This window comes from Capricornis sumatraensis, chromosome 19, assembly GCF_032405125.1.
Source record: "Capricornis sumatraensis isolate serow.1 chromosome 19, serow.2, whole genome shotgun sequence".
In the NCBI taxonomy this organism is placed as follows: Eukaryota; Metazoa; Chordata; class Mammalia; order Artiodactyla; family Bovidae; genus Capricornis; species Capricornis sumatraensis.
Window position 1 is genome coordinate 12,192,229 of NC_091087.1, and position 15,186 is coordinate 12,207,414.

The 15,186-nt window shown below is 47.5% G+C and overlaps 1 protein-coding gene across 1 annotated transcript in view; it reads left to right on the forward strand.

Moving 5' to 3' along the window:
* Positions 1-15,186, forward strand: part of ADAMTS17 (ADAM metallopeptidase with thrombospondin type 1 motif 17) — a 390,285-nt gene that overhangs the window by 262,378 nt on the left and 112,721 nt on the right. The window contains exons 13-14 of the mRNA XM_068991384.1: positions 2,785-2,951; positions 12,702-12,829. Coding sequence (XP_068847485.1) covers positions 2,785-2,951; positions 12,702-12,829 — 295 coding nt within the window. The remainder of the gene's footprint in view (positions 1-2,784; positions 2,952-12,701; positions 12,830-15,186) is intronic.

The following is a 15,186-nucleotide window of genomic DNA, read 5'->3' on the forward strand; positions in this document are numbered from 1 at the left end:
TTCAATATAATTCAATCTAACTACTGTTTATTACAGACCAGCCTGTGTGAGAGTCTCTGCTGAATGCCTGCAGAGGAATAGGAGGAGAGAGGCAACTCAGTTCGCCATTTCACAAGGTTGATGATAAGCAGCATAGCAGAGACCCAAGCAGGGTCAGGAGAGGTTCCAAGAAGGAAAGAAAAATGGGTTACAGAATGGAGTTAGCCTTAAGGATGAGCAAAGGGTTAGGGATGGGCGAGTGGGGAAGACGGGGTGCAGTGAGCCAATGGGAGCTGAAAGCAGACTTCCCTGTAAGAGAAGATCGGACCTGGAGAAGAAACAAGATAAACAGAATTCCAGAGGGAAGCCCCCTGAGGCACATGTGGTATCGCATGGGCTGCCCCCTCCCAGGCCCGCTTGCTGCCAGATCCAGGAGCTCTCTTCTGTCACATCTGATCTCCTCTCCACCTACCTGCTGTGAGGCATAAAGGTAGTTGGTATATGAGGGTCAGTCAGACATAAAGCTGGAAAAATCAACTGATGAAGGAAACTAAAATGAAACTTAATTGCAATTCCAGAAGTTAATTACATGATGTGTACAAGTCTTGGTCCACACTCTAAGGAAGGTATATAAAAAATGTAGCTTCTTTTATTTTTTTAGCAGCCAGCCTAATTTGTGTTTCTTAACTCCATTCTAGTCCATGTTGGATTCCTAATCACTTCAAGAGTTTTTTGCTCCATTTTTCCTGAGTTTGCATCTAAGTTCAGTTGAGGATGCATCTGGTTACTGTGATGTCTGGTTTATTCATCTCTAGAGCTGCTGTAGCAACCCTCTAACTGGTGGTCCTATTTTCACGTATTCTGATGCTCTGAGGGTTAAGACTGCAGCACATGAATTTTAGAAAGGACACAGTTCAGCCCACAACTTCTTATCCTAGAGCATCTCTGCCTTCTGGTCCCAGCCATGGAATGTTCAGCTCACCTGTTGCAGAAAAGATGTCCTTCCTGCAGGTCCACATGGTTCATCAGGGCAAGCGCCTCTCTGTCCCTTCCACACCATGGTCTGTGGCACAAAAATACATTCACCTACTCACGCTTCGGCCTAGGGTTTGTGGGGAGGTGGTCTGAGGCTCCATCTACCTAAAGATGCCATATTGTCATTCTCCCTGAGCTCTAGCTGCCTCCCTGGTATTCTGGGCAGAAAGAACAAAGGATCCCTCTCTTCTTGGATCTCATAAGCCTTAGAGAGGTTTTACTGTTCTCTGTGGAAACGTTTCTCTGTGCTGGGGATCAACCTGAAGAAGTGCAAGGTCTTGTCTGGCCTTTGAGATCAAAACCCAAAATGCTCTGTGGAGCCACTAGCATATGTCATCTCTCAAGGCTGCCTCCACTTCAGGGCAAGAGAGATGTTGCCTGGTGTGTTTCAGGTAGGCATGGAGGAATGAACACGCCTTTCCTCCTATTGCAGGTGTTTCCTCAGACACGTTTATGTGGACCATGGGCTGGCTAGCTATGGCCTGTGAGCCAAGTCTGGCCCACCACTGGGTTTTGTAAATAAAGTTTTATTAGCACACAGCCACACCGTTTTGTTTAGACATTGTCTTTGGCCGCTTTTGTGCTATAGTGGCAGAGTTGAGTACTTGCATGGCCCATAAATCCAAAAAAAAATTGACTGTCTGGGTCTTTGCAAAGAAAGTTTGTGGATTTCTGGTGTAGATTATTGTAACACAAAAGCCTAAAAACTTTTGCCATCTTCTACTGTCATATCGCTTCTATAAGGCAGTGATCACAGGGTGGTCTTACAGTATGAAGACAAGAAATGGCAAAGAGAGGGAAAAGAAACATTCAAAATGAAATGGTTAGGGTGTCAGAATGTCACCTTGCTAACAGGACTTTATAGTTTTTGGAAAGTCATTGAGCAGAGCAGCTGTGATTTGTGCTGGATTTCAGTAAAAAAATGTGCCCGGGGAATGGGGGAGGCAGGCTCACCCCATCACAATGTTCTTGGCATCGTGGAAGTGAAGGGCACCATTGAGGTGGCCCCCATCAGAGTCCTAAGTGGACACCAGGGCCTCGCAGAAGAGCTGGGCAGGGCCAGCTTCAGCCAGCCAGGCCAGGGTCCTGCTGCTCCCCAGTGCCCTTCCCATGTGTAGATGTGGCCTCAGGACACATCTGGATCTGCAAAACTGATTAAAATCCCAGCCTCAGCACAAAGCATCGAGGACCCAAGACTGCAGTCTTGAGTATGTGTGGTCTCACGCTTGTCTGGTAAAGGATGCAGAGCTGGGATCTGGCTGGTCTCTACCCAGAGCCCATGCACAAGTGAATTAATAGTTCTGATTCTTTTCATTATACAGTAAATGAGAGCTGTTTATTTACTTGTGAAACTTAGTGACCTCCAAATTATAGCTAGCAGCCATTTAAAGGTCTTCATTCTGTAGGAGAAAAAAAAATAAAAAAACCCACACACGCCAAAAATTCCCCTTGGGGTTTTCAGTGTTACAGATGGTCAAGTTTTAAGTTCAGATGAAAGACAATTCTGGGATCTTGCTGAACTGATCCATCCCGTATCCTATTTCCAGATGACCTTGATTTACAGTTCTTGGATGTATTTTTCTCATGGCTTACTTAACATGTCGTCATCGTGGGGCTGGGATTGCTGAGAGATGGTGTGTAAGAGAAGAGGGGGTGTTGCTTTGGAAACCCTGCATGCCCTTCCCCCTCCTGGAAAGAGAGGCCATCTGTGAGCTCCCCTGCTCTTTCTGCAGCCTGTCTGGTTAACATGAACACTTCTCTTCCTTCTAGCCCAGGACCAGGAGGCACGCACTGCCTGGGTGCCAGTGTGGAGCACACAGTCTGTGAGAACCTGCCCTGTCCCAAGGGCCTGCCCAGCTTCCGTGACCAGCAGTGCCAGACGCACGACCGGCTGAGCAGCAAGAAGAAGGGCCTGCTCACTGCAGTGGTGGTTGACGGTAAAGGCACAGGGCACATCCTTTCAGGAGAGCTTCCCTCTCCCCTCCCCCAGCGCCATAAACACCTCCTGGGAAAACCCTCAGGCATCTCCACCTCCAAAATCCACCCGGTCCTGCCCGACTCAGCTGTGGACCCAATTCTTGAGCCATGGGTTGAACTTGGATGACCCAGCTCGGTGAGATTTCCCAAAAGCAGCCGTGAGGCAGGCAGTGGACCTGATCTCTCCTGCCCGGGTGTGCTGGCAGCCTGCCGTCTCGTGCCCTGTGCTGCCAGGCCCGGGCCAACCCTGAGAACACAGCTCTGCCGGAGCAGGACAGCGGGTTTGTGCGTCTGCTGTTTCTCTTTCCAGTGGTGACGCTTTCTTGCATTTCTTTACTTTACTTGCATTTCATCTTGGGTTGGCTCTTACTCCTTGAGTAGAGTGTTTGGGCAAAAGTGTTTTTTTTCTTTAATTGAAGTAACGTTGGTTTATAACATTATATAAATGTCACATGTGCGACACTATATTTTTCACTTGTGTATACACTACAGGGTGCTCCCCACGAGAAGTTCAGTTCCATCTGTCACCATACAGTTGACCCTCTTTACCCTCCCCGCACCCCCCTTCCCTGCTGGGAACCACTGCCCTGTTCACTGTATCTGTGTTTGTTTTCATTTTTGTTCGAGGACAGTTTACAGCTTGGGGAAGATAACAGTAAGCAGAGGTCATCTTTTCTTTCCTATGGTTTTCTCTCAAATTAAGAGACTCTGCCCCCTGGGCCACTGCAGGCATTTCCAGTGACTGATAAAATTCTAGGTGGAGTATCATGTCTGTTGAATTTGTGATGTTTATGTATTGTCCACAAGGATATCCTATTTGAGGACTATTTGAGGGTTTTTTTCATTCTTAAGATTCTGTTCATCTTTAGGAAACAAGAGTGCATTATAATGATGACAGCATGGTCCCATTTATGGAGCATACCACGTGCCAGGCTCAAGTCAGCTCTGCATGCATCATGTCATTTAATGTCCAAAACAAGCTGTGTGGAAGGTGAGAGGTTACAGGTTATGTGACATGCCTTAGCTTCTGCAGCTGATAAGGAGCTGGGAGGGAGCTGACCCCAGTTCTGGAGGAGCTGCTGACTCAGAAAATAACCAGCTGGCTTCTGGTACTCGAATAAGAAAAAAAAAATTTGTGAGTGCCGAGTGAAGAGCTTTAGTAAGAACTCATGCAACTGGGCCTGATTTTTACACAGTCTCTGAAGTATTTTGCAGGAAAATGAAGTTCTTGTGTCAGGACTTAGGTTACTTCACTGTCATGTAAAGAACCTCTGAAATCTACACTCTGTTACACGCTCAAGTGTGCATAGCTGTGCCGGGGGTAGGCCCAGGCAGTTCAGGAAATAGTGAGCCCAGACCTACAGCTTTTAACCCAACAACCTGACCCATTAGTTTCCTTCAAGCTCACATGGGATGTTCTAAACTGTTGCAGAGAACGTCAACCCAACCGATGATGGGCTCATTTTAAAGCACTGGGGAGTCCTTCAGACGTTTTCCTCTTTCACAAAGACCACCACCTTTGGGAGCTGTGTGACTGTCACTGCCCTGTCGCCTAACCAGATGACTTCCAGGAGGATGGCCTTCACACTCTCCGCTTTCCCTGTGGTCTAGGGAGAGAGGAGACCCGCGCTCCCCAAAGGGGGACAGGCAGCTGGAGGCCGAGGCTCACGAGAGCCTCAGAGCTCTGCCTCGGCATCCAGCATCCGTCTGATGCAGGCAGACGCTCGAGGCTTCTAGATGTCCCAGGCACCCTACTCGGGAGGGAGACAGTGCCGACAGGGGCTGCCGGGTCTCCAGCGCATTTGCACACCTTCAGCCCCATCCCCACACTCCTGGATAAATGGGTTCTGGTCCCTTGCCTGTCCTCTCCCTCGTCTTGGGAGAGAGAAGAGGTCAGGTCTGGACAGACGCGCCCCACTCTCGTTTCCCCTCGGCCATGTGCATGGCCTTGTTATTCTTTCCTTGGTCTCTTGCTCCAATTCTCAGTTTTCCTGCCTCATTTATTCAATGAAGAAATCCCACTGAAATGTCTGTTTTTCCATAGATTTCTCCAAGTCCAGATTAAACTTCTGTTTTCCTTGTAACCACTTTTGGATCACTGAGCCGCTTGGTTCCTTATCATCACAGTGGCTGAGGCTGATGTCTGCCCAGAGCCCCCTTCAGGGAAGCCTCCAAGTGCAGCTATCTGGGGAAGCTGGCTGGGTTCGGAATGTGTGTTGACCCACTCACTTTTGGTTTCTGCCAAAGCAATGAATAATTACAGCCAGAGTGCCCCTGCCTTTGAACTGAAAAGTGCAGCCCTATGTGATAAGGCGGTGAGCACTCTGCCTTTGAAGGAAAGACCTCAAGTTCAGGGCTCTGCCGGGGTAGCTTGACACGGCGCCCTTGGGGGTGGGATTGCCATGGCTTCTTGCACGTTTGGTTTCATTTCCTTCTCAAATAGAAACAGAAGCCAGCATTTTTTTTTAAAGGAGTGTTTCACAAGGATAAAAGCAAAATAATAAATGGCCAATTCAGAAGGTAGGGGGAGAATACAGATTATAAGTGTTCCCCTCACAACTCCATTTATAAAAGGCACAATTCTAGCTCAGCCGTGAGAGGAACGATTCCTGTGGTTGGGCTCTGGGCTCTTCTGAAGCCCATTATGACTGCCCCATTCATAGCATCGCTATCGCTGTGGAATTCTTTGGCGAGTGACGCACAGTTCAAGAAAGGGGAAGCTATATATATATGTTTTTTCTCTTCTTGAAAAAAAATGAGTTCTTACAGAGGTAGATTTTCCAAGGGAGAGCTCAGGACCACAAATTCATACCACCTCCGAAAGAAGACAAAGACTCTCCTTAAAAAATATTTCTAAGTGGAAAAGCCTTTAGACAGAAACCCAGTGAGGTGGCCTGTTGCCAAACCCACCCCTTTCCTACCTTCCCCATGGAATCTCGTTGAAGTGGAAGCCTTCAAGAGGTTAGTCCTCCCTGCCCAGACCAGCAGGCCACATGCCCACTGAAGTGTCAGAGGCCATGGCAAAGGCCCCGTCTGGATGTGGAGGTGCTTTTCAAACTCAGTCTGCGACATGGCAGGGCCCACTGCGGATCTGAGCCTCCCCGGGGATGGAAGGGCCGACGGTCAGGGCTCTCTTACTCCAGCTTGGCCAAGCTGGCAGCTAGAATTGCTTAATGGAAAAAAGAGAGTGGTTGCAAAGATGGAGGGTGTCTCACAGGTCCTCAGGGCCAGGAGGAAGTTCTGGGCCAGGGTCTCTGAAGATGTCAGGACTTTCTGTCCGTGTTCAGCACAGCTTCTGTTTGTGAGCCATGACTTCCTGTCCCTGCTGCAGACTGGCTTTCTCACAGCTTGTCCACGAGCAGGCTCATGGGCAGCCCACAGCACCTTTTATTAAGTCCTCCTCCTGTATCCAGATCCTTTGGGGTCAGATGTGGTTGGAAGATCAGAGCACTTCAGCTGCTGGAAGAATACCAACCATACATCAACCATGTATTACTTAATACCCCAGCCAGGTCCTGGGAAGCACCCCTCAGTCAGACACACGGACACCTCCAGGTTGCCAGGGAACAGTCTTTAAGTGGGTTGCTGCATACTACCAGCAACCTCATGTCAGTCAAGGCTAGTTTTGCAGCCTTTTGTGTCTACTGTGAATGTTTAAAAAAAAAAATGCGTGCAGTTTTCAGAGCTTCTGGATTTCTGAATTGCAGATGAGGGAATGTAGACTTCTTAGAGATCCATCAACCCTGAGCACATATAACCTCTCTACCTGAATATTCATTGGAATAACCTTTGTACCTGAGTTTCAGCTGAAGCTGAAGCTCCAGTACTTTGGCCACCTGATTCAAAGAGCTGACTCATTGGAAAAGACCCTGATGCTGGGAAAGATTGAAGGCAGGAGGAGAAGGGAATGGCAGAGGATGAGGTGGTTGGATGGCATCACAGACACAATGGACATGAGTTTGAGTAGGCTCTGGGAGTTGGTGATGGACAGGGAAGACTGGCGTGCTGCAGTCCATGGGGTCGCAGAGTTGGACATGACTGAGGGACTGAACAGAACGGATCTGACTTTCAGTGCTGATTTTCTGGGAGACTTTGATTTAGTGTAGCTGTGGTCAGGTGGCCATTCTTGGTCCAATCAACTGAGGCCGCTTGAGGCCTGGTTATGAGGCTGTGGTGGGGAGAAAGACTCTGATTGGTCTAGCTGCAGTCAGGTGGCCATTGCTGGTCCAATGAGCTGAGGCCTGGCTGTGGGTCATGGTGGGCAGCTTTGGAGATCCAAGCAGCCTCCTCAGCATGGATACCTCACAGAGGGCCAGGCAGGGCTGGGGTGAGCAGCTATGATGGCCTCAAAGTTAACTAGTCTCCACCTTAGTAAGACTTTGTAACCTCTGGCAGAGAGAGGACAACAAAAGCACTTAGAACCACAAGTGTCCTCTTCACCATCCTGGCCCCAGAGCACCAGGGCAAGTCCTCCAAGCCTCCATCAAGCAGATGTGGTAGTGTGGCTCTCAAGCCCCCAAGCCTGTCTCACCTTCCCTGTTTGCAGCTTCCCCATCAAGTAAGTCCTGACAACAGGTGATTCAGTGGAAAGCTGGGACCCACGCTAAACAGATTGAGAGCAGGAGAAGGGGACGACAGAGGACGAGATGGTTGGATGGCATCATCGACTCAATGGACATGAGTTTGAGTAAGCTCTGGGAGTTGGTGATGGACAGGGATGCCTGGCATGCTGCAGTCCATGGGGTCACAAAGAGTCTGACATGACTGAGTGACCTAACTAAACTGATCCCAAACAGCTTCAATCCAGATTTCATCTTGGCACACATCAGCCAGGCAAGAGGGATGTTCCAAGCTTCTTTCCTTAGGGTATATGGTTGTATAACTTTTAAGAAAATTTTTCCCTCCCTCTATACAACTGAGAGCTTCCCTGGTGGCTCAGATGGTAAAGAATCTGCCTGCAATGTGGGAGACCTGGGTTCAATCCCTGGGTAGGGAAGATCCCCTGGAGGAGGGCATGGCAACCCACTCTGGTATTCTTATCTGGAGAATCCCCATGGACAGAGGAGCCTGGCAGGCTACAGTCCATGGGATCACAAAGAGTCAGACACGACTGAGCAACTAAGCACAGCACATACAACTGAGGATGTAAGAGTGTTGATACTGCCCAGAGTTGAAACCCAACACCTCATGTTATTTATCAGAAATTAATTGCCCAGCCAGGGCAGCTCAGAGGGGAATATTCAGAGAATTTTGAGAGGTTCTGAGGTGCTCAAGTTTTATGAAGTTTATCCTGTGTCCCTTTGGGTGTGGGGTGCCCTGATTTCTGAGTAGAATCCTCAGAAAAGGAGATAGACAAATGGAGTGAGTTTCAGCTGAGCAGGCAAAGGAAGTGTTACCTCTGGGCTCTGTGGTGGGGCTTGAGGCTCTCCAGACTGCCCAAGCCATGAAGGACAGTGTCTGCAGGTGGGAGAGTAGAGTTGAGTGTACCTTCTTCCTGGGTTCATGTCAGAATCCCTCCATCTGAGGTTGGGATCCCCTGATTTGCGGAGTCTCTACTTCCCTGATGTTCACATCAAAGAACCTGGGTGGACCATCTTCATCCCTTTCAAGTCTGGTCTTTCTAACTTACCTCAAAGAGCCTCTACTTTTCTGTCCAAATCCGATTTTCATTTCTGCCTAAATCACCGTATATACTCAGAGGCCAGAGAAGTTCATAAAAGTGGTGGTTTGTTTTCAGCATGGTATCTTTGGTACCTTTGAGTCCCAGAGTTCTCAATTCAGAAGGAAAACAGTGATAAACCAGGGTTTGGCCCTGCCCGGCAAGGGACTCTGGGTAGCCACGCATATCATCTGAGCCTCACGTGCTCAGCTGTAAGATGGAATGATGACAGCAGCCTCCTGAAATGCATAGACACTGCTTAGCATGCTGCAAGGCACACAGCAGACAATGTCATTTATGATTTTATCATCATCATCACCATTGTCATTATCACTGTAGTTGAATGAATCTCCTCAAAGCTCAGTTACTGCATATATTGAGGCAGCTCTTCAGTTTAAATGTAATCCTTCATTTTGAAACTGCTTTGGCCAAGGGATCCATCCTTACAGTGAAACAGTAGAGGAAGCCTGTGGAGAAGGTATATCCATCCATTCAAGACTGGGACTCTGTGTTGCCCCTCTCCCAGTGGCTCCCCGACATGCTCACAGGAAACCTCAGGGTCCCAAAGAGCACCCCAAAATTCTTGTCAAATTAGCCTCCCAGAACCTTACCTCAGTTTACATTTCAGTCTCCCATAGTTCTTTCACTGACCATCATCTTGGGTTATTCCATCTAAATGGAGGGACAGCTGACCTCAGCCTGCCACCTGGGGGAATGGATCATTCTTTCCAGTATGCCTGTCCTCTGACAGCTCAGATCAGACCTGTGAGTATTTTCACAGTCTGCCTCATCAGGAGTTTGCTATTTATTTGTCCACAAGACCACCAGGGCCTTGAAAAGCATGCGTGATTCATCTTTCTTTCCCAAGCAGTGCTAGAACAGTGCCTTGTGTGAGAGAGGTCCTCCATCCACATTTATTAAATGAAGCATTGTTACTTTGCTTACTTGGGAAACTACCCTTCACAGTTGATTTTTTTTCCCCCACAACCAACTGGATCAGCCAAGTTGAACATCTGCATTCTACCCCTATAACTCCTTTCTAGTGTTCTAAGACAAGATTCCCAGTGGACATGTTGGTCAGTAGCCCTACATGGGAGAGGAGCTCAGTGGAAAGCTGCTGAGCACAGTGGCAGTTTAGTGACTGTTGCCCAATCACAAAAGTGAACCTGGCTGAGGCACCATGTCTGCTCTGACAAGACCTCTCCAGCTAGGATGCCAAAGCCTAAACTGAGGCCATGTCAGCTCCAGAAGCCTTTTGTTTTGCCTGTGCCTTTGTTTATCTGAGGCCACCAGAAGACCCTCCTGGGGAAGGCTCATAGTGGAGATAAAAGACTTGGCAGAAACAATGCAAAGATGGTGTTTCTCTCTCTGGAAGTTCCTTTGCAAAATAATCATAGAAACTGCGTTAGAATTAGGTGACTGAGAGAGAGAAAATGGTGCATTTATCTTTCTCAGTTATCTACAAAAGAACAAAACCATTTGTATTATTACTTTTTTAAGTCCTCTTGTCCCTACTTCAAACAGTGCCTTGTGTGAGAGAGGTCCTCTATCCACATTTGTTAAATGAAGCATTGTTACTTTGCTTACTTATAACAATGTAAGTCCTAGCTTACTGGACGTCCTAGCTAATGCAATAAGACAAGAAAAGGAAGTAAAAGGTCCACAGTTCAGTTCAGTCACTCAGTCGTGTCCGACTCTCTGTGATCCCGTGAATTGCAGGCCTCCCTGTTCATCACCAACTCCCGGAGTTCACTCAGATTCACGTCCATCGAGTCAGTGATGCCATCCAGCCATCTCATCCTCTGTCGTCCCCTTCTCCTCCTGCCCCCAATCCCTCCCAGCATCAGAGTCTTTTCCAATGAGTCAACTCTTCGCATGAGGTGGCCAAAGTACTGGAGTTTCAGCTTTAGCATCACTCTTTCCAAAGAACACCCAGAACTGATCTCCTTTAGAATGGACTGGTTGGATCTCCTTGCAGTCCAAGGGACTCTCAAGAGTCTTCTCCAACATCACAGTTCAAAAGCATCAATTCTTTGGTGTGCAGCTTTCTTCACAGTCCAACTCTCACATCCATACATGACCACTGGAAAAACCATAGCCTTGACTAGATGGACCTCTGTTGGCAAAGTAATGTCTCTGTTTTTGAATATGCTATCTAGGTTGGTCATAACTTTTCTTCCAAGGAGTAAGCATCTTTTAATTCCATGGTTGCAATCACCATCTGCAGTGATTTTGGAACCCCCCCCAAAAAAAGTCTGACACTGTTTCCACTGTTTCCCCATCTATTTCCCATGAAGTGATGCGACCAGATGCCATGATCTTCCTTTTCTGAATGTTGAGCTTTAAGCCAACTTTTTCACTCTCCTCTTTCACTTTCATCAAGAGGCTTTTTAGTTCCTCTTCACTTTCTGCCATAGATTGGGGAAAAAGAAAAATATCTTTGTTTGCAGATGGCATAATAATCTGTGTAGAATATCCAAAAGAGTCAACAGAAAACAAAAAACCTCCTGGATTATAACAAGGTTGCAGGATACAACATGTACAAAAGTCAGTCACTTCCTTATATAATAGCAATGAGCAAGTGGAGTTTGAAATTAAAAACACAATGCCAGGGACTTCCCTGTCAGTCTAATGGTTAAGACTCTGCTTCCCCTACAGGGTCATGGGTCCAATCCCTGGTCAAGGAACTAAGATCCTGCATGCCATGCCTCTCAGCCAAGAAGTAAAAGGAACACTACTGAAATTCTTAAAATAAAAACACGGTGCTGTTTACATTAGCACCCCCAAAATGAAATAATCAGGTTTAAATCTAACAAAATATGTATAATATCTGTATGAGGAAAGCTATAAAACTCTGATGAATGAAATAAAACAATTATATAAATGGGGAAATATTCCATGTCAGTGGAAAGATATCAAGATGCCAGTTCTTTCCAGTTTGATCTATAAATTAAGTAATCCTGGTCAAAATACCAGCAGGTCATTTTGGGTCTATCAACAAGCTGATTCTGAAGTTTATACCAAAAGATGAAAATATTTACCAGGTCCTTCTGTGAGGCAGATCCTGGGACTGACCAAAGATGAAAGTTTGATTCCTTGTCCTCCAAGGGTTTCAATTTCCATCAGTTCTTTAATCTAAAGGTAATTTGCAATCCACCCCCTTCAAACTTACGTAGCAAAAGGACTCACCTTATAAGAAATCCCAGACAGTAGGACTTGAGGGCTCTAATGGAGGTGTGTGCAAAGTGCAGGTGGAGATTGCAAGTCAGAGGTGGCATGAGAAGAGAGGGCTCTGGGGTAGAAGCTTCTGGGGTGCCAGAAATATTCCAGACAGCTAAATGCATGGAGGAATTTCCAGGCAGAGAGAACAATCTAGGTAAAGGTGTGAGATCATGGCATGTTCTGGGAGCGCATTTGGTTCTAGCAGCAGCAGGAGAAATCAGGGTTTCCATCGTGCCTGGGGAAATGGCTCTTACAAGTTGTCCTAGAGACTCATGTGTCCCCTTTCTGTTCCTTATTCCTACACCATTTCTTCCAGGACCTGCTTGCTGCATAGCACAGCCCTGCATCTTTTATCCAATGGTTGAGGGGCACTAAAACTTCAGCAAAAGCCACTACTCTGGAGACCCCCCATGGCCGTTCCTCTTGCTGGGAGGCCGCCTCCTCTCCCTTCCCCACCCCAGGCCCACCCTTGGTAAATATTCCACTTGCTTAGAGGTTAGCACTCCACAAAATGTTTGTTCAGCCTGGTGTTTTTAAGTACTTTAAGGAAAAAGAAATACTGTATCTTTGCAAAAGATAAAGAAAACAACGTGAAGAAAAGCCCACAGTGCTCTCACCTGCGTGTCGTTCCCCTGAGTCAGAGGAGGGTCTTTTTCCATTTTCTGGGTCACGTATTCAAAGCGGTGGGTGCAACATGTGCTCTGTACCTGTGACCTCGGTCCCATGCCAGCTTCTCATCTCTTGGACTGGCCTGTGCCTACAAGCATCTGCATCCCACCTGGCGCCCAAGACCCTTCCCACGTCAATGTCCACCCCTTTCCCTCCTCAGATAAGCCGTGTGAACTCTACTGCTCACCCCTTGGGAAGGAGTCCCCTCTGCTGGTGGCCGATAGAGTCCTGGACGGCACGCCCTGCGGGCCCTACGAGACGGATCTCTGCGTGCATGGCAGGTGCCAGGTGATGTGTTTTCCTTGTGTCCTTGGCAGGGTTTTGGAGGGGAGGCTCCCTCCAGGGGGAGCGTGGGATGGCAGAGGCCTCAGGAGGCCTGGGTGAGTGGACTTTCTCAAGAAGGCATCCCACGGGTGGTGTTGCCTCTTGCAGCCTGGCACCCCTCCCTCCCTCAGCAGTGACTGAGCCAGCCAAGAGTTGAGGTGCTGAAAGAGCAGTGGCAAGATGGTCATCACAAATATCTTAGAGTAACTTTGGACATCATGACAAAGGGAAGAGCAGGTAGGCTGCTAGGTGGACTGGAGGATGTACGTGAATGTGTGTTTGGGGGCAAGCTTTGCTTGTTTAGCTGTCAAAGACATAGTACAACTGAGCTGATGCCTTCACAGGTGGTACCTAGGGAGGTGAATATGCCTGGCTTTGGGGCTCCACCCACTGGAATATGATCCACAAACCCATCCTGGTGTTAGATATCTGTGATTCACTAGCGTGATGAAAGATGTCATTTAAGAAGGCAAAAAGAGAAAGGAGAGAGGATGCCAATGATTTTAACCCTAGTGGATTTTTTTCCCCTTGCAAAGTCCAAACTAGTCCAAGACTGGAATTTTTCAGGGAAAAACTTGACAATGTCCAGATTCCTTTGGCACTGTGTGGCTTTGTTATCAAATATAAATATGTGAGGGCGATAGACACTTGGTGCCCAAGAGCCTTGGCCAGGCACCCTCCCAGGGAAGGAGGGGTGATGGGCCCTTGGGGCTGCCATGTTGTAGCAAAGGATGTACAGAGCCTCAGACAGTGTGAACCAGGATCTTATCATTATCGTTGAAATGAGAAATTGCTGATGGTTCTGCTTCTCGGTAAACCTGCTAACAAGTCAACTGCGAGATTTGTTTCCATCATAAATTACAGCATACACTTGCAGGGACCACAGTGCGGCCCAAGTATGTATGTTCCTTTAGCAAACATATCCCAAGTTAAAAGCACGTGTGTTCTTTAAAGCAGCACCAGCTGAGCCACCTCCAGCCTCTCAGCAGCATTTTCTGCAGTGTTCTTACCAATGTGGAAACAATTCTAAGCATCCTGACATTTTCTGGCCAGCGGGGTCCATGTTAAAAGGCCATTCATGATTTCAGCTCTAGGCAGTGAGTGCCAGTGTGACCTTTCCACAATCTTAGTTCTTATTACAGCCTTTTCAATTAGAGAGGCTCCCCTGTGCCATGAGAGCAAAACTCTCAGCTCTTTTGTGAGTACAGCTGGGCGTTCATGAGGCCACCCAAGGTATTCTAATAGCTTTAAGTCTCTTATAAATCTCCAAAATCCCATCAGGGAACCATTGAGCCAGAGCCTGGCTTGCACTTGTGTGTGACAGGGATGCCATGTGTACACTTACCTTTCTGCTCCCACCTCTATCCCGTTACCACCTCCGAGTCCATCTCAAATGGCTCTTCCACCATCTCCATCATTATATTTACTCACCCTGCGCTGAGACTAGTGCTAACCAGCACAGCCCCTCCAGGCAGGGGCACTGGGGAGCACAGAGGCGCAGACAGTGGCCCCTTTCACGGTGCACTACAGTGGATGGGGTTCATGATCCTTGGAGCCTCATCCTGACAGTGGGGAGACCCATGCTTGTTCTTGGAAGTACCATCACCTCTACGTGGATGCCCCCCCCCCCCAGTGACCCACTGCCTCCAGGCAGCCCACCAGTCCTCGCAGAAGGCCACTGTCCTGGCAGGTGGCATCAGCACCTACCAGCAAGCACCTCATGAGAGAAACTGGCTTTCTGAAGGAAGTTAAATCCCATCTGTAATTTTTCTAATAGTGCTCATTCTTCAGAGGGAATCTGTGAAGGTTTACTTTTGCCCATGGTTAACTCAATACTCACAGAAATTCAAATTAGTAATGTCAGAGTTAATGAAGTTTTATAATACCATTGAGCATGTTTAAGTAAGACTGTAGGAAATTAAATACAAATATAGTATTTATGCTTAGTTATAGTGATTGCCAAGGTGGAAAGTTCTGGATTTCTGTGGTCCTTGTAAATGAGTCAGGCAAGGAATGTTGGTTAAAGAGAATAGTATTATTAATAAAAAGAAACCTTAGGGGGTTTGTGAGCAGAGGGTCTGACCTGTTCATTGATGCCATCACCTAATTATAGTGGAAAAAGGTAGAAATCTTCCATACTTCATGTAAGACAGCACTACGGAAATGCCGCTGTGGTTTACTTGTTAGCTTTTCCCGCTGTTCTCTGCAGCTGTAAATTTAGCTATTTTAGGGTAGCGGAAGAAGTTCTGGGAAATTCTGAGAAGCATGGTGACTAGTTGGTGGGGAACGGCAGGGACAAGAGGATCCAAAATGGCCTTTTG